The 25457-nt window shown below is 46.1% G+C and overlaps 1 protein-coding gene, 1 non-coding gene and 1 pseudogene across 2 annotated transcripts in view; 1 reads left to right on the forward strand and 2 right to left on the reverse strand.

The window, feature by feature from the left end:
- The window catches only part of Dipk1a (divergent protein kinase domain 1A), a 64648-nt gene extending 42467 nt beyond the window's left edge, over positions 1–22181 (reverse strand). Inside the window, exon 1 of the mRNA XM_051170313.1 lies at positions 22065–22181. Coding sequence (XP_051026270.1) covers positions 22065–22118 — 54 coding nt within the window. The 5' untranslated portion in view covers positions 22119–22181. The remainder of the gene's footprint in view (positions 1–22064) is intronic.
- LOC127211123 (small nucleolar RNA SNORA51) lies at positions 641–773 on the reverse strand. The gene has a single exon (XR_007833398.1). It is a non-coding gene; the product is annotated as a small nucleolar RNA SNORA51 (small nucleolar RNA).
- Positions 13191–13792, forward strand: LOC127210617 (60S ribosomal protein L19-like; annotated as a pseudogene).
- Positions 22182–25457: the final 3276 nt, after the last annotated feature.

Below are 25457 nucleotides of genomic sequence, written 5' to 3' on the forward strand. Positions count from 1 at the left end.
CTGAAGATTACGAACAAATATTTTGCCAAGTATGATGACACACACCTTCAATTCCAGCAGTCAGGAAGCTATGGCAAGAGGGACTCAAGTCTGAGCTGGCTGGCATCTCGTAAGAACTTGTCCTTGGGCCTAAGAGACGGCTCAGCACTTAGGAGTACGGGCTATTCTTCCAGAGGTCCTGGGTCCCATTCCCAGCACCCACACAGCCTCTCACAGCTGTCTGTAACTCCAGTTCCAGGCACCCTGATACCCTCACATGGACGCATGCAGGCAAAACATCAATGCACATAAAACAAAAATAACAAATCATTTAAAAAAAAAAAAAAAGGTGGCTAGGTGTAGTGAGTGGTCCATGCCTATAATCCCAGCACTCAGGAGGCAGAGGCAGTCCGATCTCTGTGAGTTCAAAGCCATCTTGGTTTACAGAATGAGTTCCAGGTCAGCCAGAGCTACTCAAGAAACCATGTCTCAAACAAACAAACAAACAAACAAACAAACAAACAGAGCCCTTACAAGGAGCAGTGCAATGTCTGAAATGCTTCTGACTGAGGAACAGAAAAACCTGCATCTAACAGGCCTCAACAGAAAGACACTTTATGGCATCAGATTATGTTCTTAACTTTTCTTTTTTTTTTTTTTTTCATGTCTCCCCATTCACAATACAGACCAGGCAGGAGGGCCTAGGCTGGGGTGTACATGGGGCGGGGTTCCTTTGCCTCCTCTTTCTATACAGTCAGTGTAAGAACACAGCCTGTGGTAAGCAGGAGGAGGCCTCTTAACTTTTCATAGAAAACTTCAGACCCATATAAAGTACCAAGAACAGTACAATGAGCCCCTTGGTACCAACCACTCAGCTTCAACAAGTTATCAAGATTTAGGAATTTGATATCACTTTTGCCTTCTTGTCTCCTCACTCCTCCCACTTGGTGTTTTGTTGTGTTTGTTTGTGTGAGACACCCTAGCACCCAGAATGGCCCAAAACTCATGACCATCTTCATCTGGCCTCAGCTTCTAAATGCTGGGATTACAGGTATGCCTAGCTTGACTGCCATTTTTAAAAAGAGAAGTCTTTAATATTTATGTGAAATGGAAAGCAAAATCTTAATTACAAAATAAAAAAATTTTGAGGTGCTAAAATCAAACCCTGGCCCTCAACCACACCAGGTAAGCATCCCAGCACTGAGCTGTATCCATAATCTTTCAACTGAAAGTTTTTTGCTTTGTTTTTTGTTTCTGTTTGAGACAGGGTCTCCATAAGCTCTCAGCACAATGTAGATGAGGATGACCTTGAACCTATGACTCTTCTGTCTCTACCTCCCAAGCTTTAGGATCTCAGGGCTGTGCCAGCACACTCAGTTCCTGGGGACTGGTCTCAGGGTCTGATACCGGCTGGGAAAGCTCTCTTCCAGCGGACCTAGAGCCCACACCTGTGTTTGACTTTCGGTTTTTTGAAACAGTGTTTCATCATGTAGCCCAGGCTAGCTTCCCATCACTATGTAGCCAAAGATGACCTTAAACTCCTGATCTTCCTGCTTCCACCCCCAAATCCCAGGTTTACAGGCCTCTACCAGGCCCGGATCTACAGTTTTAACAAATGGCTACACCTGTTACCTCACATTGTAGCAGTGTAATCACACTGTATCCTCTTGTTGGTGGTTAAGTGGAAATGAGGGAAAGTGAGGGGGAAAGATAAGTCAGTCTCCCCCTCATTATTTATACAGTATTCTGCCTGCATGTGTGCCTCATGACAGAAGAGGGCATCAGATCTCATTTACAGATGGAGGTGAGCCACCATGTGGTTGCTGGGAATTGAACTCATGACCTTAGAACAGGCAGTGCTTTTGACCTCTGAGCCATCTCTCCAGCCCTGGGGTAAGTCTCTTTGTGGAACATATTTTCTTCTTTCCTGTATAGCTTTTCTTTCTGTGTTTACTTTTATTTGCATTTTGGGCCAGGAGAGGGGGTAGGACAACAGACTGACAGGATTTCTCTCTGTAGTTCTGGCTGCACTTGGGGCTTACAAATTGAGCCCAGGACAGCCGAGGTTACCCAGAGAAATCCTGTCTACAAAAGCCAGAAAAAAGGCCCCGATGTAACAGTTATTCCTCCCAGTGTTTGCTTACTTTTCCTACTCAACTGTGGATTCTGGGAATGGAGTAGACATTAAATACAATAACCCCACTTACCCATGTTTTCTTTTAACTATTTTTTACAAATTTACTTAGTTTTATTCTTTATGTGTGTGTTTTGCCTGCATGTATGCAAGTCTAATCTGTGGTACATTTAGCCAGAGAAATATTACTCAACAACAGCGAAACCATCTAGACACAGGAGAATCTTGAGGTGATGAGAAGGCTCAGTGCATAAAGTCACTTGTCACCAAGCTGGATAACTCAAGTTCAATTCCTAAAACCCACATGGCAGAAGGAAAGAACTGACTCCTGGGAGTCATCTGACCACCATGTGTGTTCTGTGGCATGAGTCTAAGTGTGTTACACACGTACACAGAGTGAATAAATAAATAAATATTAATATAAATTAATATAAATATTAATAAATATTAAAGATGTGCAGGGAAAAAAAGAAGAAAAAAAAGATGTGCAGGAACCTTAAGTCATTTACTATGACTGGGAGTGGTGGGGGGGAAGAGATTGCCTGCCATTCATAAGGACTACAGCACTCAGAAAAAAACAGTCTAATGCACATTATTACGTAAAAAGACAATCTGAACAGGTTCCATACTGGGCTAGTCTAACAGTGTGAGAGATCAGTAAGGAGACAACCAGGTAACATGGGGTGAGAGAGCGGAAGGAAGGAAACCAGTGGCCAGGTGTCCCCACTGTCCCCATTCCCACAGCTCTGTATCCCTTCTGCCCTGGACGCTCCTTTTCCTGTACCTCCCCAGGAAGTCTTGGGGAAGTGCTTGGCTCAGGATTTGACAGAGAGAAGGCAAATAAATATTGTATTAATAAGAAAAAAATTCCAAGAACAAAAAGAAAAGTGTGAAGAATTTCTTTACCTAAAACCTCTGGAGACAGGCATGGCCAGTGGATTAGTTACCTCCTGCTCCTGTGATAAAACACCAAGACAAAGGAGGGGTTTTTTGGGCTTATGGTTCCACAGAGAGAAATGAAGACAATGAAGTTTATAAGGCCAGCCAGTGGTAGAACGGAATGGGTTGGGGGGGGGGGTGTTTCGAGACAGGGTTTCTCTGTGTAGCCTTGACTGCCCTGGACTCACTCTGTCGACCTGGCTGGCCTCGAACTCAGAGAGATCCACCTGCCTCTGCCTCCTGAGTGTTTGGGATTACAGGCGTGCACCACCACGCCTGGCCAGAATGAAATTTTAATCAGATGCATAAACTGGATCCACACCTGCAGTGTAAGAACCTCAGGTGTGCGAGGCGTGGTAGTGCACACCTTTCATCAATCCTAGCACCTGGGAGGCCAGGGCTGTCACACAGAGAAACCCTGTTGCGAAAAAACCTTAAAACAAACAATCAAAAAACTTCAGGTATGTTAGGCCAGGCCTGGTGGCTCGTGCCTGCAACATCAGCACTCCAGAGGACTGAGATAGGGGATTGTAACCAGTGTGAGGCCAAGTGGTTACACAGTGAGTTCAAGGTCAGCCTGGGACACAAAGGGAGCTGCTGCCTCCCTGCCCTACCCCACCCACAAAAAGAAAAACAGAAAAGAAACTCAATTTCAACTTCTGGTTCTAAGATAATTTTTTAAAAATTAAACAAACATGTTAACTGAGATGTTATGAATATATGAATTAATTCTAATTAATTTAAATTCCTATGTATTTTCTTATTTCCAAAATGTCAGAAAATGGAATATATTTTTGAAATATCTTGTATAATGTGCCAGTTTGTTGTAAGTTTTTAACTTTATATGTGTCTGGTGCCCACAGAGACAGAAGAGGGCATCGGATTCCGTAAAACTAGAATGACAGTGGTTGTAAGCCATCGTGTGGGGGCTGAGAATGGTCCCAGGAGCTGTGGAAGAGCAGCCAGTGTTCTCAACCATCTCTCCAGCCCCTTAACCTTATGGTCTTCAGGTTCACTCTCACTTACGTGTGTGTGCCCCACACACATGCAGTGCTTGTACAGACCAGAAGACAATGTCAGATTCCCTGGAACTGGAGTAGGTGGTGGGAACTGAACCCTGGTCCTCTGTACCAGCAGCCAGTGTTCTTAACTGTTGGGGCACATCTCCAGTCCTAACAACTGCTCTTTTAATAACAGCTTAAAAGTTGTGAGACCAGTTTAAGATAAAAGGCAGTTTAAGTTTGTAATCTCAGCATGGGGGGAAAGTCAGGTTAAAGCAGGGGATTTTCCCAGATTTGAAGCCAGCCTGAGCTACATTTGAAGCTAGCCTGAGCTACATACAAGTTCCAGACCAGCCAGAACTACAGTGTGAGAATTTATCTCAGGAAATTAAAAAAAAAAAAAAAAAGTCAAACCTAAGAAGCTCCAAAATGACAAATCTTGCAAGATGTTTATCTTAAATACATAGCAGAAGTTTTTTCTATTAATTTGTTCATATTACATTTCAATGGTTATCCCATCCCTTGTAGCTTCCCATTCCCCCCTCCCTCCCATTTTCCCCTTACTCTTCTCCCCTATGACTGTGACTGAGGGGGACTTCCTCCCCCTGTATATGCTCATAGGGTATCAAGTCTTTTCTTGGAGCAGAAGTTTTTATTTCCGTATAAATATATGCATATTTCAAACTCGTTTCCAGAATCAGCCTAACTGTAAGTAAGGCTTTCCACCCTCTTTCACCTCCATCTCCTCTTGAGACACAGGTAGTATATGGAACCCTCCCTAACCAACCCCCCCTTCTTTTCCACCAAACCATACACTACACCACAAAATTAAACAGCCATCTCTAGGGAAACCCGTTTGCCAAGAGAGTTTCTGGCAAAGCAAAAAGATGGCTCTTGTCCAGCCGGCTATACACGGACAGTGGCGGATGGAGACTGATGCTGGCTGGCTGGGGCTATTGCAACGTCAGGATGAAGGATGTGAGGCACAGATCGTTTCATGGCCAAAGACTCCTGACAATGAACTTGCTCTGCCTAACTTCTTACAATTGCCAATAATGAGGGTTATTTACTGAGGAGGTGGTGTAACTCTGCCCTGTTCTTGTATGTGAACAACAATAAACTCAGGACTAATGAGCACAAGTCATTTGTCCCAAATCACACAGACGTCTGGCACCAGGACAGGCTTCCCTTCACGATGGACTTTAACCTGTCTGTACACTAAAGTAAACCCTTTCCTCCTCAAGTTATCTTTGACACCTTATGAAAAAGGATACAAAGATGGACATAACAAAGTACATGAGAACCGGGTGTGGTGGCGCACGCCTTTAATCCCAGCACTCGGGAGGCAGAGGCAGGCGGATTGCTGTGAGTTCAAGGCCAGCCTGGTCTACAAAGGGAGTCCATGACAGCCAAGGCTACACAGAGAAACCCTGTCTCAAAAAACAAACAAACAAACAAAAACAAAGTATATGAGAGACAAGGAACCAATCCAAGAGACACACAATCTGACAAAGCCCAGGAAAGAGGACACAGAAGATCACAACAAACTATTAAGTCAGTATATCCTGGATGCTGAGTTAAAAAAGAGTTCTAAGTATTTTGTTTGGTTTGGTTTGGTTTGGTTTTTTGAAACAGGGTTTCTCTGTGTAGCCTTGACTGTCCTAGACTCACTTTGTAGACCAGGCTGGCCTCAAACTCACAGCGATCCGCCTGCCTCTGCCTCCCGAGTGCTGGGATTAAAGGCGTGTGCCACCACAGCCAGGTGAAAGAATAACTTTTTAAAGTATTAAAAAAAAAAACCCAAAGAACTATCCAAAGGTCTCAGCTAGGGCCCAATACAACTGATATAGTGCCTGTACCAGTCCCCAGGGAATTTCAAAACAACCATTAAAAAAAGGAAAACGCGATCACAGACGAAGGACTGAGACTCAAACTTGGCAGCAAAGTGACACTACTAAACACGGATCTACGTTTTCAATTTTTTCAGGAAAAAAAATTTACTTTTGGCTCCAAGTTCTACACCCAGCTCAATAATAAATAGGGACTAGAATATAGGAAATTTAGTTTTATGCATGAAAGCACTCAGAAGGTTCACTTCCCTCACATCCTTCCTAAAGAACTTATTTCAAGATGTGCCCCTGTTGGATTACGTCCTAAACCAGGACAGAGGAGAATGCAGGAACCTGAAGCCAGTGAGTCCCATCCAGTGAGGGACTCCCAGGAAGACGCGGAGCCATACGCCCAGGACACCCATGGGATCTGGAGAATGGAGGGGTACTGGTTCTAATTTTTTTAAAAGATTTATTTATTTATTATCATTTATATATTATTTATTATTTATAATAAGATGTATTATTATTTATTATTAATAATTATTTATTATTAATACTATATTAAATACAGTATTTTGCCCACATGTGTGCCTGCAGGCCAGAAGAGGGCACCAGATCTCATTATAGATGGTTGTGAGTCACCATGTGGTTGCTAGGAATTGAACTCAGGACCTTTGGAAGAACAGGCAGTGCTCTTAACCTCTGCTGAGCCATCTCTCCAGCCCTGGTTCTAATTTTTTTTAAAAAAAGGAATTCAAAACAAAATACTTCCAAGAGTAAGGGAAAGAAAATGGCACTATGACAACTGCATATTGTGCCAGGAAAAAAAAAAAAAAACGGAACCAAGGCACCTAGAAAAAAAATAGTACTCACTGAGTTCATGGGAAGAGGACAGAATAGTTGGGCAGTAACCAGAGTGCCAGCACAGCGGGGGAGGGGTTTGTTTTTTGTGAAAGAAAAGCCAGGTGTGGTGGGGTACAGTAGCCCACTCAGGAGGCTGAGGCAGGGCTGTCATGAGTTTGGTTGGTTGGTTAGTTAGTTAGACTCCAATATAAACTAGGACATAGGAAAACCCAGGACCCTGAAACTATGTAGCCTGGGCTGTATTCATGAGTTCCAGGTCAGCTTGAACTAACAAAGTAATACTTTATATTTTTGTTTGTTTGTTTGTTTTTGAAAACCAAATCCCACCCCACCCCGAAAGGAAACAGACATTATGGCAAGCTAGCCAGCCCTCTGATAAGAAGAACTGACGGCAGCTAAGAACATCCAGTTGCTGTTAATGCTGGAGGCCCGCGAGTCCAAGGGTCATTACCCTGGCCCCAGAGAGAAGAAATGTAATCTTAGCATACAAACTAGGTCTGCACCAAACAGTATTTTTAGAATCACATTTTAGGGAGTTCTAAAATTAAAGACATCTTTCAACTTAGGCCAGAACAAACGCTGATTATGTTGGGCCTCAAGATACAAACTGCAGAATGCTGGGACCGTTTACTTTGCCTTTTAAAAAATCCACACAATATCAACTGAGGCTCATTCCAGCTCTCTGTGCTCTGTGTCTGGACAGACACTCAAATGGTTTGGTGCCCTTCAACTAGCCCAGTTCACTTGGATTTGAGGAGCAGATAACAGAAAAAAAAAAAAAGCTTGCATCTGCAGCCGAGCGTAACTAGGTAATCATTCAAGGGACACGGTTCCTGCCCTAGACGTAACAAGTATTTTATCAGGGCTGGTTTTGAACCATTATTCTTTAACAGGAATGTCAGAAAGCAAGCAAACCTAAGGAATTTGCAAATGCCACGTTTTCTTCCCAAGTGGCAAATATGTGGTTTTCTCGGGGAAGAGAAAGATCCTCCTAGTGACGTGCAGAACCACAGGCGACCACTAACATCTGTTACCGCGGGTGAGAGCTACATGCTTCAGTCTACGGGCCTCAGGTTTATGAGGGAGGTTGTTTTTTTTGTTGGCTCTTTTTGGTTTTTCGAGACAGGGTTTCTCTCTGTAGCCTTGGCTGTCCTGGACTCTCATTGTAGAGCAGGCTGGCCTGGAACTCACAGCGATCCACCTGCCTCTGCCTCCGGAGTGCTGGGATGAAAGGCGTGCGCCACCACCACCCAGCATGGGAAAGTTAACAACCAACCATAATGCAATTCTGTTTATAGCTTTCATATTTGTCTTTTCTCTCACAATTTCACACAGGTCTGTCACGTACTGTGATGATCTCCCCCACTCTGTTGCCCTCTCTCCCTCCAAGCCCCTTCTTCTTCTGATATCCTGCTGTTACTTTCGCATCTTTTCTGTATTTCTTTACTTTTGTACCTCAGTACATTGAATCAAGGTGTCTTGGGTTGGTGAGATGGTTCAATGGGTAAATATGGCTGCTTCCAAGCTGCTACGTTTGATTCTCTGAATCCACAAAGAGGAAGGGGAAAAACAACTTCTGTGGCAAGGTGACCTATATATGCAAACACACACATAGACACACATACACACACACAGAGACACACACACACATAGACACACACACACATGCACACACACATAGACACACACAGGCACACACAACACAGGCACACAGAGACACACACAGACACACACAGAGAGACACACACAGAGACATACACACACATAGACACACAGACACACACACACATAGACACACACAGGCACACACTACACAGGCACACAGAGACACACAGAGACACACACACATACACACACACAGAGACACACACACACATAGACACACAGACACACACACACATGCACACACACATAGACACACACAGGCACACACAACACAGGCACACAGAGACACACACAGACACACACACAGAGACACACACAGAGATATACACACACATAGACACACAGACACACACACACATGCACACACACATAGACACACACAACACACACATACACACACATGCACACAGACACACAAAAACACTGAATGAAAATATAATGAAAAATTAAAGTTAAATAGCATTGTTCACATGACCACGGAGTACTCAGGTCACACTCTGTGAGTTTAAAGGCTAGTGTGGTGGTTTGAGTCAAAGTGGCCTCATGGGCCATCCCAACTGGTAAACACCAGAGAACGGTCCTGACTGCAGCCCATCTCCTGACCAGTAGTTAATATTTTAAAAAGCGTGCTTTAAATTTCCTCCGTCCTCCAAAAATGGCCCCTCAGAGGCTCATGGGAGTGGCACCATTAGGAGCCATGGCCTTCTTGAAGTGTGTGTGGCCTCCTTGGAGGAAGTGTGTCACCGGGGCAGGCTTTGAGGGTTCAAATGCTCAAGCCAGGCCTAGTGTTCTCTCTTCCTAAGGCTTGCCTCTTCCTTGTCAATCCGGACGTGGAACTCTCAGCTCCTTCTCCAGCACCATGTCTGTCTGCACGCTGCCATGCTTCCTGCCATGACCATAACGGACTAAACCTCTGAACTATAAGTCAGCCCCAATTAAACGTTTTCCTCTATAAGAGCTGCTGTGGTCATGGTGTCTCTTCACAGCAACAGAGGCCTAACTAAGACATCCAGTATGGTTGGTATACATAGCATGTCTGGGACTATCAGGACTAGGTCACGCCCAGCCTCAAAGGAAAAAAGGGGGAAAAAAATCACAAAATTTGAACAAACTCTTTAAGGAAGAGAGTTATTGTTCATTAATACACTAGCACAGAAAATCAGCTACTATAACACAAATATTTGAAAAATTTTATTATATATTTTACTAACGTCTTTCAACATCCAAACTCATCATCAGTGGTAGCTCTTAAGTTGTATACAATATTTAGGGACACAGAGTCGGGCATGGTGGTGCACGCCTGTAATCTAAGCACTCGGGGAGGCAGAGGCAGGCCAGCTGTGAGGCCAGCCTGGTCTACAAAGTGAGTCCAGGACAGTCAAGGCTACACAGAGAACAAAGAAAGTTTTAGAGACACAGCAGTTGGAGGTGCGGCAAAAGAACAAACAAAAGAGGAAAGAGGATGGGAGACATGACAGAGCAAGTACTGTGCTGGTATGCCTGGAAAAGCCAAGTTGCTCAGGAGTTATGGGACCACTGGTGTCTGTGGAATAAAGGGGCGTGCTCCCCACAGATCCAGACCTCCTGAAGGTAGAAGAAGGCCGTTAGAAGGAAGGAAAACAGTGAGGCCGCTGAAGGGCAGTTACAAAGGGAGGGAGGCCCAGCCAGCGCGACACCGCATGGTAGCGCAGGCACGCTATGCAAACCAAAGAGCTATGATGCATCCCAGGGTGATTCAGAAGGCGTACTCTCAAGGATCTGGCACACCACTCTCTCATGTAATTGGAGATGACCACTAGAAGAAACGGGGAAGGATACAAGATAGGCGGTGGCAACCCAGAGGTAGGTGTCAAGTAAACTTTTGAAAATGCAAAACTCAAAGTGGTGAGTTCAGGGGTGGGCTGGGAACACTGAGTTGGGGGCCCACTGCTGCGGATGCCATACAAAGATACACAACCACCCAGGACTTACTCAAAACGAGAATTAGAAGGTTCGAGCCCTGGGGATACCGAGGAGCGGATGGTGAAGGTGAGGGGAGTTAGAGAAATAAGGAGGCGCTAAAAGGAGGGTAGTGGAAGCAAAGGACCAAAGAATCCAGACTGGGGGGGGGGTGACAGCTGAAGGGCTCTCCCCTGAGGATGATGTGACTCAGTTGGTAAACACCTGCCTTGAGCTGCAAAACCCAGGTGTGACAGCACATATCTGCACTCCCAGCACCCTGTAGGTACCAGCAGAAAGACCAGATGTTCAAGGGCAACCCTGACTACGAGAGCTCAAGCCAGACCGGGACCGTACAAGAGCCTATCTCTGAGAATTAAATATAAAACAAAACAAAGAGCAATAGTAGTAATAAAGTGAATGACAGCTAAAAAAAAAAAAAGTGAGAGGTAGGACCATGTGCTCAGTAAGATGAAGTCCAAGAGTGGTCACAAAACATTTCTGACATGTATAAAAATATGTGTACATTTTGTACATCCTGAATATATTCGTAGAGTGAAAGAAAACACCATAATACCAAACAGCCTGCAGGGGGGCTGGACAGGTGGCTCAGAGGTTAAGAGCACTGGCTGCTCTTCCAGAGGTCCTGAGTTCAATTCCCAGCAACCACATGGTGGCTCACAGCCATCTACATGCAGATGGAGCATGCATACATACAAATTAATTAACTGATTAATCAAGTAATTAAAAACTAGCTGGGTGTGGTGGTGCATGCCTTTAGTCCCAGCATTCGGGAGGCAGAAGCAGGCAGGTTAATGTGAGTTTGAGGCCAGCCTGGTCTACAGATGTAGTTCCAAGACAGCCAGGGCTACGCAAGAAACCCTGTCCGGAAAAAAACCAAAACCAAACCAAAACAAAAAAACTATTCACACATGATTTTACACAGCTATATAATGTAGTTGTAGACGTAGCTCTAGGAAACTACAAAATAGAGAAAAATTCAATGTTTGGCTTTCTGAAGTGGCCTGAGTTCACTTAACATAATGATTTCCAGTTGCCTACATTTTCCTGCAAGCAATATGACTTGGTGGGTTTCTCTGTGTATCCCTTGTTGTCCTGGAACTCACACTATAAACCAGGCTGGCCTCAAACTCAAGAGATCTGTCTGCCTCTACCTCCCAAATTCTGGGATTAAAAGTGTGTGCTACCACCACACAGCTGACTTGGTTCCTCTTTCTGGCTGAAAAAAAATCATTGCACAAATATCACATTTGTTCTTACTTGGATCTGTTATTGACATCTAGGTTGCTTCATGACTTAGTTACTGTGAACAGCACTGCAAAATACACAGCTCTGTCTTCTACAATCTCTTCTCTGGTGTTACCTTCCCCCCTCCCCGCCCAGTCCCACAAGTTCTGACAACTCGCCAGCTAAAGGACTCTGAAAACCAATTTGTTCTTAGAACCCTAGAGACCTTGACTTCATCCTTGTGAAACCTGAAGCGGAGAGCCAGAAAAGTCACCCTGCACCCAGACATGCGACCTACAGAACTGAGATCAGGGTACAAGTAACTGGACATTTCAGTTTCAGCAGCTCAATCTATGGTGGTTGGAACACAAACAAACGTGACTTTTCAAGGGGCTGGCCACATAGCTCAGTCGAATGCTTGCCTATCACGCGTGAGACCTACGTTCAGCCCCAAGTACCATGAACCACCAGAAGCCCAAGGTCACACAACTCCAGGCCAGCCTGGGCTCCCAGGGCGCAGTGGTTTGAAGAAACACCACCTTCCATAGTCTCTGGCCTGTGAACATCCCGCACCCAGCTGCCTGGGTTGGAGAGGCTTAGGAGGTGCGGCCTTGCTTAAGGTAGTGTGTCGCTGGGAATGGGTTTTGAAAGCTTCAGGACCTTTGCTATTGAGTTTACTGTCTTTGTTGACATATGAGCTCTTGGTTGATCCGGCCACCGTGCCCCCCAGCATGACGGTGATGGACATTTTCCTGAAATCTTAAGGTCTCAAACCTTTTAGCTATAAGTTGCCTTGCTTTGGTGTTTTTATCACAGTAATAGAAAGGTAACCAATATAGGGAGGCCATCTCAAAAATGTCTCTGTCTGCTTGTCTGTCTGTCTGTCTCTCTCTCTCTGCTTGTTTTTTAAAGATGGTTTCACTGTGTAACCCTGGCTATCCTGAATCTTACTCTGTAGGCAAGAAGCTTTTTCAAATCTCATTCTGTCCCTTAACATAACACTAGGCAGTTCATACTTTTTAAAGTCATTCTATGTTATTATGAAACCCAGTTTAATTTATTTTTAAAATGTAAAAACCCCCAGCACTCAGGAGGCAGAGGCAGGTGGGTCACTGTGAGTTTGAGGCCAGCCTGGTCTACAGAGCGAGTCCAGGACAGAGAAGGCTAACAAAGAGAGACCCTGTCTCAAATAAATAAATAAATAAAATAAAATCCAGGCGCCAGGTGTGGTGGTGCATGCCTGAAATCCCAGCACTCAGGAGGCAGAGGCAGTTGGATTGCTGTGAGTTCGAGGCCAGCCTAGTCAACAAAAGCAAGTCCAGGACAGCCAGGACTGTTACACAGAGAAACCCTGTCTCAAAAACGAAATCAAAAACAAAAACAAAAACAAAAAAACTTAAAAGAAACCAGAAAGACAAATACTATACTTTTTCCCCTCCTATGTAGATCTAGATTTAAGTATGCTGAGAATGTAGTTAGGAGGGAGGAAAGGGTTAACTAAAGGGAAAGGAAGGAAAGTGCTGCACATTTTCTCTCATTTCAGATTACAGAAACACACATACAAAAGAGAAAGGGGCCCTTTCGCAGCTGCGTCCGCAGCCATGAGTATGCTCAGGCTACAGAAGAGGCTTGCCTCCAGAGTCCTCCGCTACGGGAAAAAGAAGGTCTGGTTGGATCCCAATGAGGCCGACGAAATCGCCAATGCCAACTCCCCTCAGTAAATCTGGAAGCTGATAAAAGATGGGCTGATCATTCAGAAAACTGTGACAGTCCATTCCAGGGCTCGGTGTCGGAAAAAAACCTTGGCTCGCTGGAAGGGCAGGCATATGGGCATGGGGAAGCGGAAGGGTACCGCCAACGCCCGAGAGCCCGAGAATGTGACGTGGATGAGAAGGATGAGGATCCTGGCCGGCTCCTGAGGCGATACCGAGAAGCTAAGAAGATTGACCGCCATATGTACCACAGCCTGTACCTGAAGGTCAAGGGGAACGTGTTCAAAAACAAGCGGATCCTCATGGAGCACATCCAAAGCTGAAGGCAGACAAGGCCCGCAAGAAGCTCCTGGCTGACCAGGCTGAGGCTCGCAGGTTTAAGACCAAGGAAGCACGCAAGTGCCGGGAGGAGCGCCTCCAGGCCAAGAAGGAGGAGCTCATCAAGACCCTGTCCAAGAAGGAGGAGACCAAGAAATGAAGCTTCCCTCGTGTGTCTGTACATAGTGGCCTGGCTGTGGCCTCACGTGGATCAGTCATTAAAATAAAACAAAACAAGCCTTAAAAAAAAAAAAAAAAAAGAGAAAGGGACAATATTTAAGAGGTAGAAAAGGAAAACAAAGAGGAAAGATGAACAAAAAAAGAGTTGTAGAAGCAAGGATATGAACAAAATACAAATATTCATATGACAAAAAATTAAAATATCATAATGAAACCTATTATTCTATAGGCTAAAATATTAATTTTTAATAATGTAAAAGGGCATTAAACCAAGTGGTGGTGACACACACCTTTAGTCCCAGCACTCAGGAGGCAGAGGCAGGCAGATCTCTGAGTTTGAGGCCAGCCTGGTCTACAGAGAGAGTTCTAAGACAGCCAGGGCTACACAGAGAAACCTTGTCTTCCGGGTGGGGAGAAGGCATTAAAAATAGGGGGATGAGCCGGGCGTGGTGGCACATGCCTATAATCCCAGCACTCGGGAGGCAGAGGCAGGTGGATCGCTGTGAGTTCGAGGCCAGCCTGGTCTACAGAGCAGGTCCAGGACAGCCAAGACAGCCAAGGCTACACAGAGAAACCCTGTCTCGAAAAACCAAAAAAACAAAACAAAACAAAACAAAAACAAAAACAAAAACAAAAGTAGGGGGATGAAACTGGGCCTTGTGGTGCACGCCTTTAATCCCATCACTGGGGAGGCAGAGACAGGCGGATCTCTGTGAGTTCGAGGCTAGCCTGGTCTATGGAGTCCACAACAGCTAAGGGAACATAGAGGGGAAAAAATAGAGGGATGGTTATTATGTTTGTTTGTTTGTTTGTTTGTTTTTAAGAAAGGAGAGCAGGAGAGGTGGAGAGAAGAAGAGAAAAGGAGGAAAAAAGTGGAGGGTAAGAACTGGAGAAGAAGAGGTGAAAAGGAGAGGAGATAATGGGTGGAAAAATACTGTGGGGTTCTATTTACATGAGATATTTTAAGAGAGTCAAAGTAATAGAAACAGAAAATAGGATGTGGTTACCATGGCTAGGGTGGGGCCAGGGACTAGAAGGAAATGGGGAGCATTTAACGGGTGGATTGTCAGCTCCGCAAAATGAAGAAGTTTTACAGGTCTGATACACTCAAGGTACATAAAATACACTTAAAAAAATACTTAGGTTGCTGAATGTGGTGGCGCACACCTTCAATCCCAACACCAGAGGAAGAGACAGGGACATCTCTGTAAGTTCAAGGCCAGACTGGTCTACATACTGAGTTTCAAGACAGCCAGAGCTAAGTAGGTAAGAACACAGACAAAGAAAAGTACTCTGAGGGCTGGAAAGACAGCTCAGCAGCTAAGAACACTGCCTGCCTTCTCACAGGACCCAGGGTCAGTTCCCAGCGCCCAGCTGGCGGTTAACAACCACTGGTAACTCCCACTCCAGGGACCCAGTGCTCTTTTCTGGCCTCCTCAGGCACCAGGAACAAAACACCCATACACATAAAAATAAAGTACCTTTCAGGTTGGCTAAGTATGGAAAAATTGCTAGAAATTCATCATTTTTTATGGTTCTCAAAACAATGCACGGTGGTGCCGGGCAGTGGTGGCGCATGCCTTTAATCCCAGCACCTCAGGAGGCAGAAGCAGGGGGATTCCTGTGAGTTCGAGGCCAGCCTGGTCTACAAAGGGAGTCCATGACAGCCAAGGATACACAGAGAGACCCTGTCTCGAAAAAACAAAAACAACCCCCCCAAAACAAACAAACAAACAAAAAACCCCACCAAAAAAGCATGGTAATTTCAAATAGCTACATGCCACCTCTATGCTCAAATGTCATTCGATATTTATTCATTTGTTTTTTTCCCCCCAAGATGGTGTTTCACTATGTAGGCCAGGATAGATTACAACTCGCAGTCTCCTTCCTCAGCCTCCTAAACCCTGGGCTGCGGGCACACACCTGAATTCAAAGCAGGACTGGTCAGGTACACTCTCCATACACTTCAGAGAGAGCTAACTGCAGCTCTAGAGACATAATCTCAGGCACAGGTCAGTGCAGGGGCCTCTCCCCCTGCCAACTCTTGGGAACACTGAACCATCCTCCTGTAAGCCTCAGGGCCCACATTACTTCTATCCTAGCATTTGCCGACACCGTTACAGCCCCCCGCTGATATGTCAGTGGCGCTCTCTGGAACTAAACCCTACACAACACACATATTCAGGCACAGAGAACCAAACCATTTGACAAATGGTACTAATGCAAGCCAAACTTCCAGGTTGAGAGATTTCAAAGGATAGGTGACATGCTTATAACGCCAGAACCCGGTGTATGAAGGAAGGAAGGCTAAGGCCAGACAACATACAATTCAACCAAAGAACCGTTGAGTAAGTACCAACCCTCTAATTAGAGCAGCCGTTATCTGACGTGGTGGTTGGTGTACACTGGGAACCCCAGCAGCAGGATGGCTGTCACAAGTTCAAGGTCACCTAGGTATACATAGGGAATTTCAGGCCAGTGAGGGGTACACAGGGGGATGCAAAAAGTCAACAACAACAAAAAAGTCTACCCATTTGTTCATGACAGCCCTGACTGAACATGTACTAAAAATGACACGGCAGTTATTTTGGAGAGAATGTCTCAAAATTTAAAGTTCTGCTGACAGGGCGCGGTGGTGCACGCCTTTAATCCCAGAACTCAGAGGCAGAGGCAGGCAGATCTCTGTGAGTTTGAAGCCAGCCTGGTCTACAAGGTAAGCTGCAGGACAGCCAAGGCTACACAGAGAAACTTTGTCTCCCCATCCCCCCCAAATTTTTTTTCTCACCAGGAGCGATGGTGCATGCCTTTAATCCCAGCACTCAGGAGGCAGAGGCAGGTGGATCTCTGGTCTACCAAGTGAATCCGGGACAGCCAAAGCTACAAAGAGAAACCCTGTCTCAAACCCCCCCTCCAAAAAAAGGTTTTTTTTTTTCTCCCTAAAGGGCTTGAAAACCTTCAAAGGAAGAAATCTTAGACCTCAAATTGCATTAGAACTGCAGACTGACTGGAGTGGAAAGCGTGTATAATCTAAGCATACTAAATTACCCCAGACTACCTTAACTTCCATTCTTCCAGGGCTTAATGACAGAAGAAAGCAGGTATTTTTTAAACTAAAGCCAACAAATTATAGGGCTACTGTGCCGCCATCATCCTTACTCTACCGAAAGTAAACCCTCCAAACAAAAATAGATCCCAATTTGTAGAAGACACACTGCTAAAGCCACACGCAGGTGCAATGCAGCTACCACAGCCTGCAGGTCCTGAAACACTCAGGGTGGCGACAAGCCGTAAACGGAAGAGAAACACCAACTAAGAGCAGTTTGTTTAAGCTGAGCCAAGAGTCAAGGGTCTAACCCTGTTCAATACGCTGAACACTTGGCGCATCCAGAAAGTGTTATTTCTAGGTTTTTTTTTTTTTCCAACAAAACAGTGGCAAAGGGTGTTAGCACGCACTAGCTTCCTCTGAGAATGAAGCCTTGACAGAGAGCCTAGTGCTCAGGTGGACGCACACGCGCCAGCTTCCTCGGAGAGGTAGGTTGTACAGTGGGCTTCCACCACCACCCTGGAAACAAGAACTCCCCGCGCCAGAGAGCTGGCGTTGGTGGCAGCTTCAGTAAGAGGGAAGAGAGCAAGGCCCATGTCCTCAGCATCAACTCCTCAGAGCGCGTCCCTTTCCAGTCCACTGTCCCTTCTTTTCTGCTTCACCGACCTGTGTTCATATACCACAGAACTAACCCTTTAAGGCATATTGCCAGGCAGTGTGCAGTGGCGCAAGCATTTCTTCTCACCTGCTCCTCAAAAACCTACCCATTAGTAACCCACTCCCTTTCCCCACCCAACGCTAAACAATCTATTTTCCAGTCTTTACAGCTAAATAATATTTTTACCATATGGACGCAGCACCCGAGTTCTCTTCACAGGCAGCGGGATCTCTTGACTCTTAACAACAAAGGCGATCACAGTGGGCAGGTTTTCACAAGAGTGACAGGAATTACAGCTTATAGCAGAAAGTATGACATTAACTACACAATGCTAAGGGCTTTTTTGTGCGGGGGGGGGGAGAAGAGAGGAGACTTATTTTGGGGTTTTATGTTTTTGTTTTGTTTTTCGAGGCAGCGTTTCTCTGTGTTAGCCCCTGGCTGTCCTGGAACTCACTTTGTAGACCAGGTTGGCCTCGAACTCAGAGATCTGCCTGCCTCTGCCTCCCGAGTGCTGAGATTAAAGGTATGTGCCACTATGCCCAGCTATTGTTTTGTTGTTTGTTTGTTTTTTTAGAATTTATTTTATTTTCATGTTATGTGTGCTGCTGTTCTGGTTGCATATATGTCTGTGTGAGGGAGTCAGATCCCCTGGAAAAGGAGTTACAGACAGTTGAAAGTTACCATGTGGGTGCTGGGAATTGAACCTAGGTCCTCTGGAAGAACAGTCAGTGCTCTTAACTACTGAGCCACCTCTCTAGCCCTCTACACTTTTGTTCTATTTATTTATTTATTTATTTTAATTTTATGTGCATTGTATGTCTATGGGTGTCAGATTTTGGAGTTACAGACAGTGTGAGCTGCCATGTGGTAGCTGGGAATTGAACCCCAGGTCGTCTGGAAGAGCAATCAGTGCTCCCAACCGCTGAGCCATCTCTCCAGCCCCATAGTTTTGTTCTTAACTAGCTCAAAATGCTCAATTTTCAAGAAGTAGCAGCCACTACCAGTGACATCTGGATTAATGGGCATTGTGAGTTGACCAAAAAAAAGTCAAATGATTAAGTTTCCCCTTCTAAATTATGGGGAGGGGCTACAGACATAGCTCGTGGGTTACAAGGGCTTACTGGTCTTTCAGAAATACCCCAGGTCAGCCCCCAGCACCCTCATAGTGGTTCACAGCTACCTGTTAACTCCAGTCTCAGTGACAAGACCCTCTTCTGTGCTCACAGGCTTCAGGCACACACACGTTGCACATACACATGCAGGCAAAACATCCATACACATAAAATGTCTTCATTTTGTTTTATTTGTTTAGTTTGTTTTCGCATTTTTGTCTTATTAATTTTTGTTTTGTGGGGGTTTTTTGAAAAAGAGAGAGCATAAAGTTGGGAGGACAGAAAGGTGTGGGGGTTTGGGGGAGAGGAAAATATGATAAAAATATATTGCACGAAAAAATTTAAAGAAAAAAAAATAGAGAAAAAGAAACTTGCAAGCTCTGTGGCCTAAATTGGGACATAAGTGATCTTTGGCCCCACCCAGTTGAGACAAACAGCAAAACTGCCAAGTATATAAAACTGGTCTCAGGAGCTGTTGTGGTACACACACGCCTGTAATCGCAGAGGCAGGTGGATCGCTGTGAGTTCCAGGCCAGCCTGGTCTACAGACTGAGTCCAGGACAGCCAGGGCTACACAGAGAAACTCTGTCTCAAAAAACAAAACAACAACAACAACAAAAACCTGATCTCAGAAACTTTCCAGACTCTGGCTCTGGCTGTCCTGGACTCACTCTGTAGACCACACTGGCCTCGAACTCACAGCGATCCACTTGCCTCTGCCTCTGTCTCCCAAGTGCTGGAATTAAAGACGTGTACCATCTCTTGGAGATAAATCCACCTTGCTGTTTCCCTACTCACAAAGGTTAAGAGTGTTTCCTGTACCTGCTGAATGATGGCAGGCTCACTGTAATTTAACTTAAGATGTATCTGCATAGAAACGTCACTGAAATCAGGTATCTGGCCGGTGTGGCAGGGCATGCTTGCTGTCCCAGGACCTGAGAGTCTAAGGCAAGAGGCCAACCATGACTCTGTACAAGCCAAGTGGCAAGGATACACAGCAAGATCTTATCTCAAAAGAATGCAAAAGTGAAAACAAAAACACAAATGAAAACCCCTCAAAGCAGGTATCTGTATTATTAAGATAGTCTCTCAAAACAAAAATAAGAATGAAGTTTCCCTGAAGCAAGGTACAGTGGGACACACTTGTAAGCCCTGTACTTTGGAGGCAGAAACGAGAATATCAGGAATTCAAGGCCAGCCTGGGCTACTGAGACTTGGTCTCCAAAAATTGTGTGTGTGTGTGTCCTGACATAAACAGGCTGTTATAGGCAAAGCTTTTTTTCTTACCAAAAGACAGTGCACAATAAACTCTGCCTGGGACAAATCAAATTCAGGATGACATATAATTTAGAGAAACAAGGTAAGAAAATTGAGGCTACAGAGCTGGCACAGCCTGCTAAGGACTGTCCAAGGATGAGGAGCTGAATTCTGTGCCCTGCACCTGTCTAGCCTCAAGCCCAGAGCTGGACAAGTGGACACAGGAGGGTTCTGGGGTTCACCGGTCTGTTTAGAGAGTTCTACTGGAGACCCTGCCTCAAAAATCCAGGGAAGTGGCTCCTCCTGAACAACCCTGGGAGCTGATTTGTGCCTCCCCAACCCCCCCCCCACCCTTGCAGTCAGTCAGTCACACAACTGTAACAAAGCAGGAGGGTCCAAATTGAAGGCCACCCTCAGCTGCCGAGCTAGTTCTAAGGCAATCTGTGTTACATGAAAACTTGTCTTTAAGAAGAAATCTTAGCCAGGAGGTGGTGGCACACACCTTTAATCCCAGTGCTTGAGAGGCAGAAGCAGGTAGGTCGATGTGAGTTCGAGGCCAGCGTGGTATACAAAGTGAGTTCAGGACAGCCAAGGCTACACAGAAAAGCCCTGTCTCAAATAAATAAATAAATAAATAAATAAATAAATAAATAAATAAATAAATAAATCTTGAGTTTACCTTTAAAAGAAATTTTTTTTTGAGACAGGATCTATGTAGTCCTGGCTAGTCTGGAACTTGCTATTTAGACTAGACTAGGCTAGCCTCAAGCTCAGAGATCTGCATCTCAAGTGCTGGTATTAAAGGCCCACAGGCAAGCCTACTCTAACTTGATCATTGATGATGATGCAAATTCAGAAAGCAAGAAACACTAAGTGTTTGTCATTAATGGAAGCATAACCATCTGTAAAACTGTGTGTGTGTGTGTGTGTGTGTGTGTGGTGTTGGGGAATTGAACCCAGGACCCTAAGCTCAACTAAATCAGAAAACCCTTGTGCAGTTACAGTGCCAGAGATCGTTTGTGTTCACACGCATGGAAAACATTTAGAGTCAAAAGCTGGTCTAAAATTCCACCAACGCTAAAAAATTAATAATAGGAAGCTAGGTAGTTTTAAGTTGAAGATTTAAAATATGCGAAAACACTTTACCAATAGAGAGTCGCCTGGCCAGGTGGCATGCTAGGCTGGGTTCTAATGCCGGTGTTCAGGGCACAACTATTTCTGGTGGCGCTGTCACCAACAGAACATCCAGTCTCATAGCCTTAGTGCCAAGAGCTGTCAAGTTAATCCTTTCAATCTGCACATCACACTCATTTCAGAGTAATGACTTACACATGCAAATGTCAAAAATGTAAGTTTTACTCTGACTGTGATGGGTTCTTCACAGTTTGGATTTTTTTTTTTCCTTCCCAGACTCAAAACACCGGTCCCATATCGTCAGGCCTTTTAATGCAAGCCGTGTGTGTCCTCTAGAGACACGTACCACTGCTGACAATGTGTGAGGCATTGATTTGTAGTTGTTTTTTCCATCAGGGAGCGAGGACGCCACTCAGGACGTCTACTAGGTCCCCCTGGTGACCAAACAGTGCACGGAGGCGGCAGCAGGGGTTTCTGAAGCCGACTGGCAGCGGGACAGAAAAAAAATCATGAAAAATTAACACGCCAACAGTACACACACGCGCGAGCGACGTGACTGGGAATCGCGTTCGCATTGCTGGCGGGCTTGAGTGGAGAGCCGCACAAGGTCGCTGTTGCCTTTTTTATTTTATATTTTCTTTTATTTTATTTTTGCAAAGCGAAATGTCCATCGCCTCCACCGGGCTCTGCCAATCTCTCCCTCCCTTCCTCCGGTTTAAACCAGAGATGTGCACCGGGGAGCACCCAGACAGCACCAGGGGCCGTATGCGCCAGGCGCGCAGCCACCGCTATGACAGCTGGCCACGACCCTCTTGAGATCATGGAGGGATGACACACCACCTTCTCCCACCCGAGAAAGAAACACACACACACAGACTGGGGGAACGGCAGGTCGGGGGGCCCTCGCGAGAAGCGTGGACCACGGCACCGAGTCCCGGAGCTGGGGCGGCGCCCGGGGGGGGGGGAGAACCGAGCGGAGCTGGACGGACCCGGGGTGTGTGCGAGGAGGAGCCGCGCGCGGAGGGAGCCCCGCGTGACCGCGTGGCCTACCTGGAGGTAGTGGGGTTTCCTCAGCCAGGCCCCCGCGCAGAGACTCCTCGCCATGGCACTCACATCGCCCCGCCGCGCCGCGCAGCGCCGCAGTCGGAGGCGGACCCGAGCGCGGCCGCCCGCCCGCCCTTCCACGGCCCCGCCCCACGGCGCGCGCTCCCGGTGCCCCCGCGCTGCGGCGAGGGCGGCGTGGGAGGGAGGGAGGGCGTGGGGGAGGAGCCTCCCGTCCGCCGACAAAAAAAAAAAAAAAAAAATCATCCGCCCGCTAGCGCCTCGGTGCTTAAAGGGGAGGCGAAGCGCGCGGGGAAAGGAGGAGGGGGTGCTCGCGGCTCGCCCGCCCCACGTCGAGCCCCGCTGTCCGCGCTCGCTCCGTGTGCAGTCCGGGACCCCTGTGCGAGCCAGTGGCACCGACATCCCGCGGACGCCGGGAGAAAGCTCCTCTCCCGGGGAAAGGAGGCGCCCACGCGCGATCCCCCCGGAGGATGCGGCCACCAGTACCTGGTGCGGGGGGGCTTTTGGGGGAGAGGACCGTACCCCCTTTCCCCTGCTCAATGCTGCGTGCGTGGCCTTTCCAGCCACTGCGCCGCTTGGCGTGCCTTCAATTTTCTTTCTTTTTTACAATTTCCACTTTTTTTTCTTTTTTAAGTTTGAATTGTTTAACAATTCTACAGCAGAATCCTGATTCAAAGGTTTAAAAAAAATTAATTAATTAATTAAAAGGCATAATAAATGCAGTTCTGAAATCAGGGGACCTCCTGGGACGTGGCAGAGCAACTCGATTAAGGTTCTATAGCGCAAGGCTCCCTTCTTTTGACACCGAGGGCCAAATAAGGGGAAAAGAGCCACCCTAGAGTGAGCAGGGCTCTTGGTCTGAGTGACTGTGATGCCGCAGTTTCTACTTTACTTTTCCCCTTGCTTTCACACAATGCCCACTACGTTTATGCTTCTAGTTTATCTTCCAGTTTCTGGAGACAAGATTTTTAACCTGGATGGTATTCTGTTGCTCGCAAATAAATACATTATCCACTGAGTTTCATTTTGAATTAAGCGAGTTAAGGAATTTCTAAGATAACGAATGGGCAGGGCATGGTGATTCATGCCTGTAATTCCAGCGCTTGAAGGCGTAAGCAGGATCAGATACTCAAGGCCAGGCAGGCTACTTAAGTCAGAGACAGAAAGTGCGCGCAGGGGTGGGGTGGGGGTGGGGGAGAAGGTGGGTGGGTGGGTGGTAGGGGGGCAGGGGCACGGTGGCGCAAGACTTTATAATCCCAGCACTCAGGCGGCAAAGGCAGGCAGGTCGCTGTGAGTTCATAGGCCAGCCTGGTCTACACAGAGAAACCTGTTTTTAAGTTTTTATGTGTCTGCCACATGTGTGTGCTTGTCCATAAAGGCCAAAGGAGGGCGACTGGAAATACAGTTGATTGTAAGCTACCCAACTCGGGTGCTGAGAACCAAACTCGGGTCCTCTGGAGCAGCAGGAAGCCCTCTTAAGCACGGAGCAATCTCTCCAGCCCCTCCATAAATATTTTCGTGGCTCCCAGATACTGTTCAGATTGTTTTGCCGTATAAACAAAAAGACAAAGAAGGCAAAATCCCTACCTTTATGGGGGTCTTGGAGATGGGAAGACAGGCAATAAATGATAAATACGGTAAATAGGGAAAAAGTGGTGAAGCCAGGCTGTGGTGGCATACGCCTGTAATCATAGTACTTGGGAGGTGTTCAAGGCCCACCTCAGACCAGACAGCCTGGGCTATTCGAAACCTTGTCTCAAACAACAACAAAAACATTGGTCAAGAAAGCCAGTAAGGCCACATGTAGTGGTGAGGTAGATGCAGGCAGATCTGTGTGACTTCAAGACCTGCCTGGGTTACGAAGCTAGTTCCATGCCAGCCAGTGCCACAAACGGAAACCTTGTCTAAAGAATGGACCGGGATGGCGAGGGTAGTGGGGTAGTGAAGTGTGAGTTGGCCAGAAGGAAAAAGAAAATCTAGAGTTGTTTTTCTCATATTATGTTTGAGCTATATAATTGGAAGTCTTGCGGGGGTTGGGGGGTGGGGTGGGGGTTGGGGGGTGTCTGGTTTTTTTAATTAATTAATTAGAGACGAGGTTTCACACGGGCCAGGCTGGCCTTGAACTCCTGATCCTGCAGCCTGTACCACCATCTCCCCCCAATGGAGATTGCACAAGAGTTCGTAGCACTTTTGGATGGCATTAAAGCCAGTTTTTACAAACTGGATGTGTTTGGAAAAGGGGGACGTGGAAGAGAACCAAGGATGAATCCTGGGGTGTAATGCAAGGTTAAGGGAGACAGGAAAAGGCTCAGAAGGTGCAGCCAATTAAGGAGTGAGATGCCCTGAGAGCTGCATTAAGCCAGTGAGTGCATCAAGGAGGAGGAAACGCTGCACTAAGAACTGGGAACTGAGCACTGGACGTTGTCATTGGTAACAGTTTAATGGAGTAATGGGATGTAAGATAGGGGTAAGAAAAGTGGGGTGAGGGGCTGGAGAGACGCCCCATCTATTAAGAGCCCTGATAGCACCTATGTGGCAGCTCACAGAGCACCTGTAGCTCTGGTTCCAGGAGATCCAAAGCCATCTCTGCTCTTTAAGGCACCAGGCATGTGAGAAGTGCAGGCAAAACACTCATGCAGGTTAGTTAAGAATAAACATTGTGGGGCTGGAGAGATGGCTCAGAGGTTAAGAGCACTGACCGCTCTTCCAAAGGTCATGAGTTCAATTCCCAGCAACCACATATTGGCTCACAACCATCTATAACAAGATCTGTATCCATAATAAATAAATAAATCTTAAAAAAAAAAAGAATAAACATTGTTTGGTTTAAGAAATAGATGAGGGGAAGAGAAAAATTTGGAGGAGTGGTGGGTGTAGCTCAGTTAGGGGAAGGCTTGCCTAGCGGGCACAAAGCCCTGAGTCTGACTTGTATCACCATGTAAACCAGACACATTTGGCACATGCCTGTAATTCCAGCACTCCAAAAGTGGAGGTATGGCCTTCAGGAATTCAAGGTCATTCTCAGCTTCACAGTGAATCTGAGATCTGCTTAGTAGTGTGCATCAGATCCGACCTTTAAAAGAAAGAAAAAGAAGGATGAGGAGAAGAAAGAGAAAACAGCGGGGTGCGGGGGGTGGGGGGCAGTGATTGAAGATGGCTAATGTAGACATGATTGTTGAGATACTTTCCTGAAAATTGGATCCCCATATTGGAGCAGTAATCAAAAAGAAGATTAAGGTCACTATGGACCCTTTAATGACAGTGAATGCAGAGATTATGGCTTCACAAGATGCTGAAAATAATAAACCATACAAGCTCATCGCTAAATAAGACACTTTATAGATCTTCCCTAGATGCCTGGAGGTCTTGGCATAAAGTGTA

This window comes from Acomys russatus, chromosome 28, assembly GCF_903995435.1.
Source record: "Acomys russatus chromosome 28, mAcoRus1.1, whole genome shotgun sequence".
In the NCBI taxonomy this organism is placed as follows: Eukaryota; Metazoa; Chordata; class Mammalia; order Rodentia; family Muridae; genus Acomys; species Acomys russatus.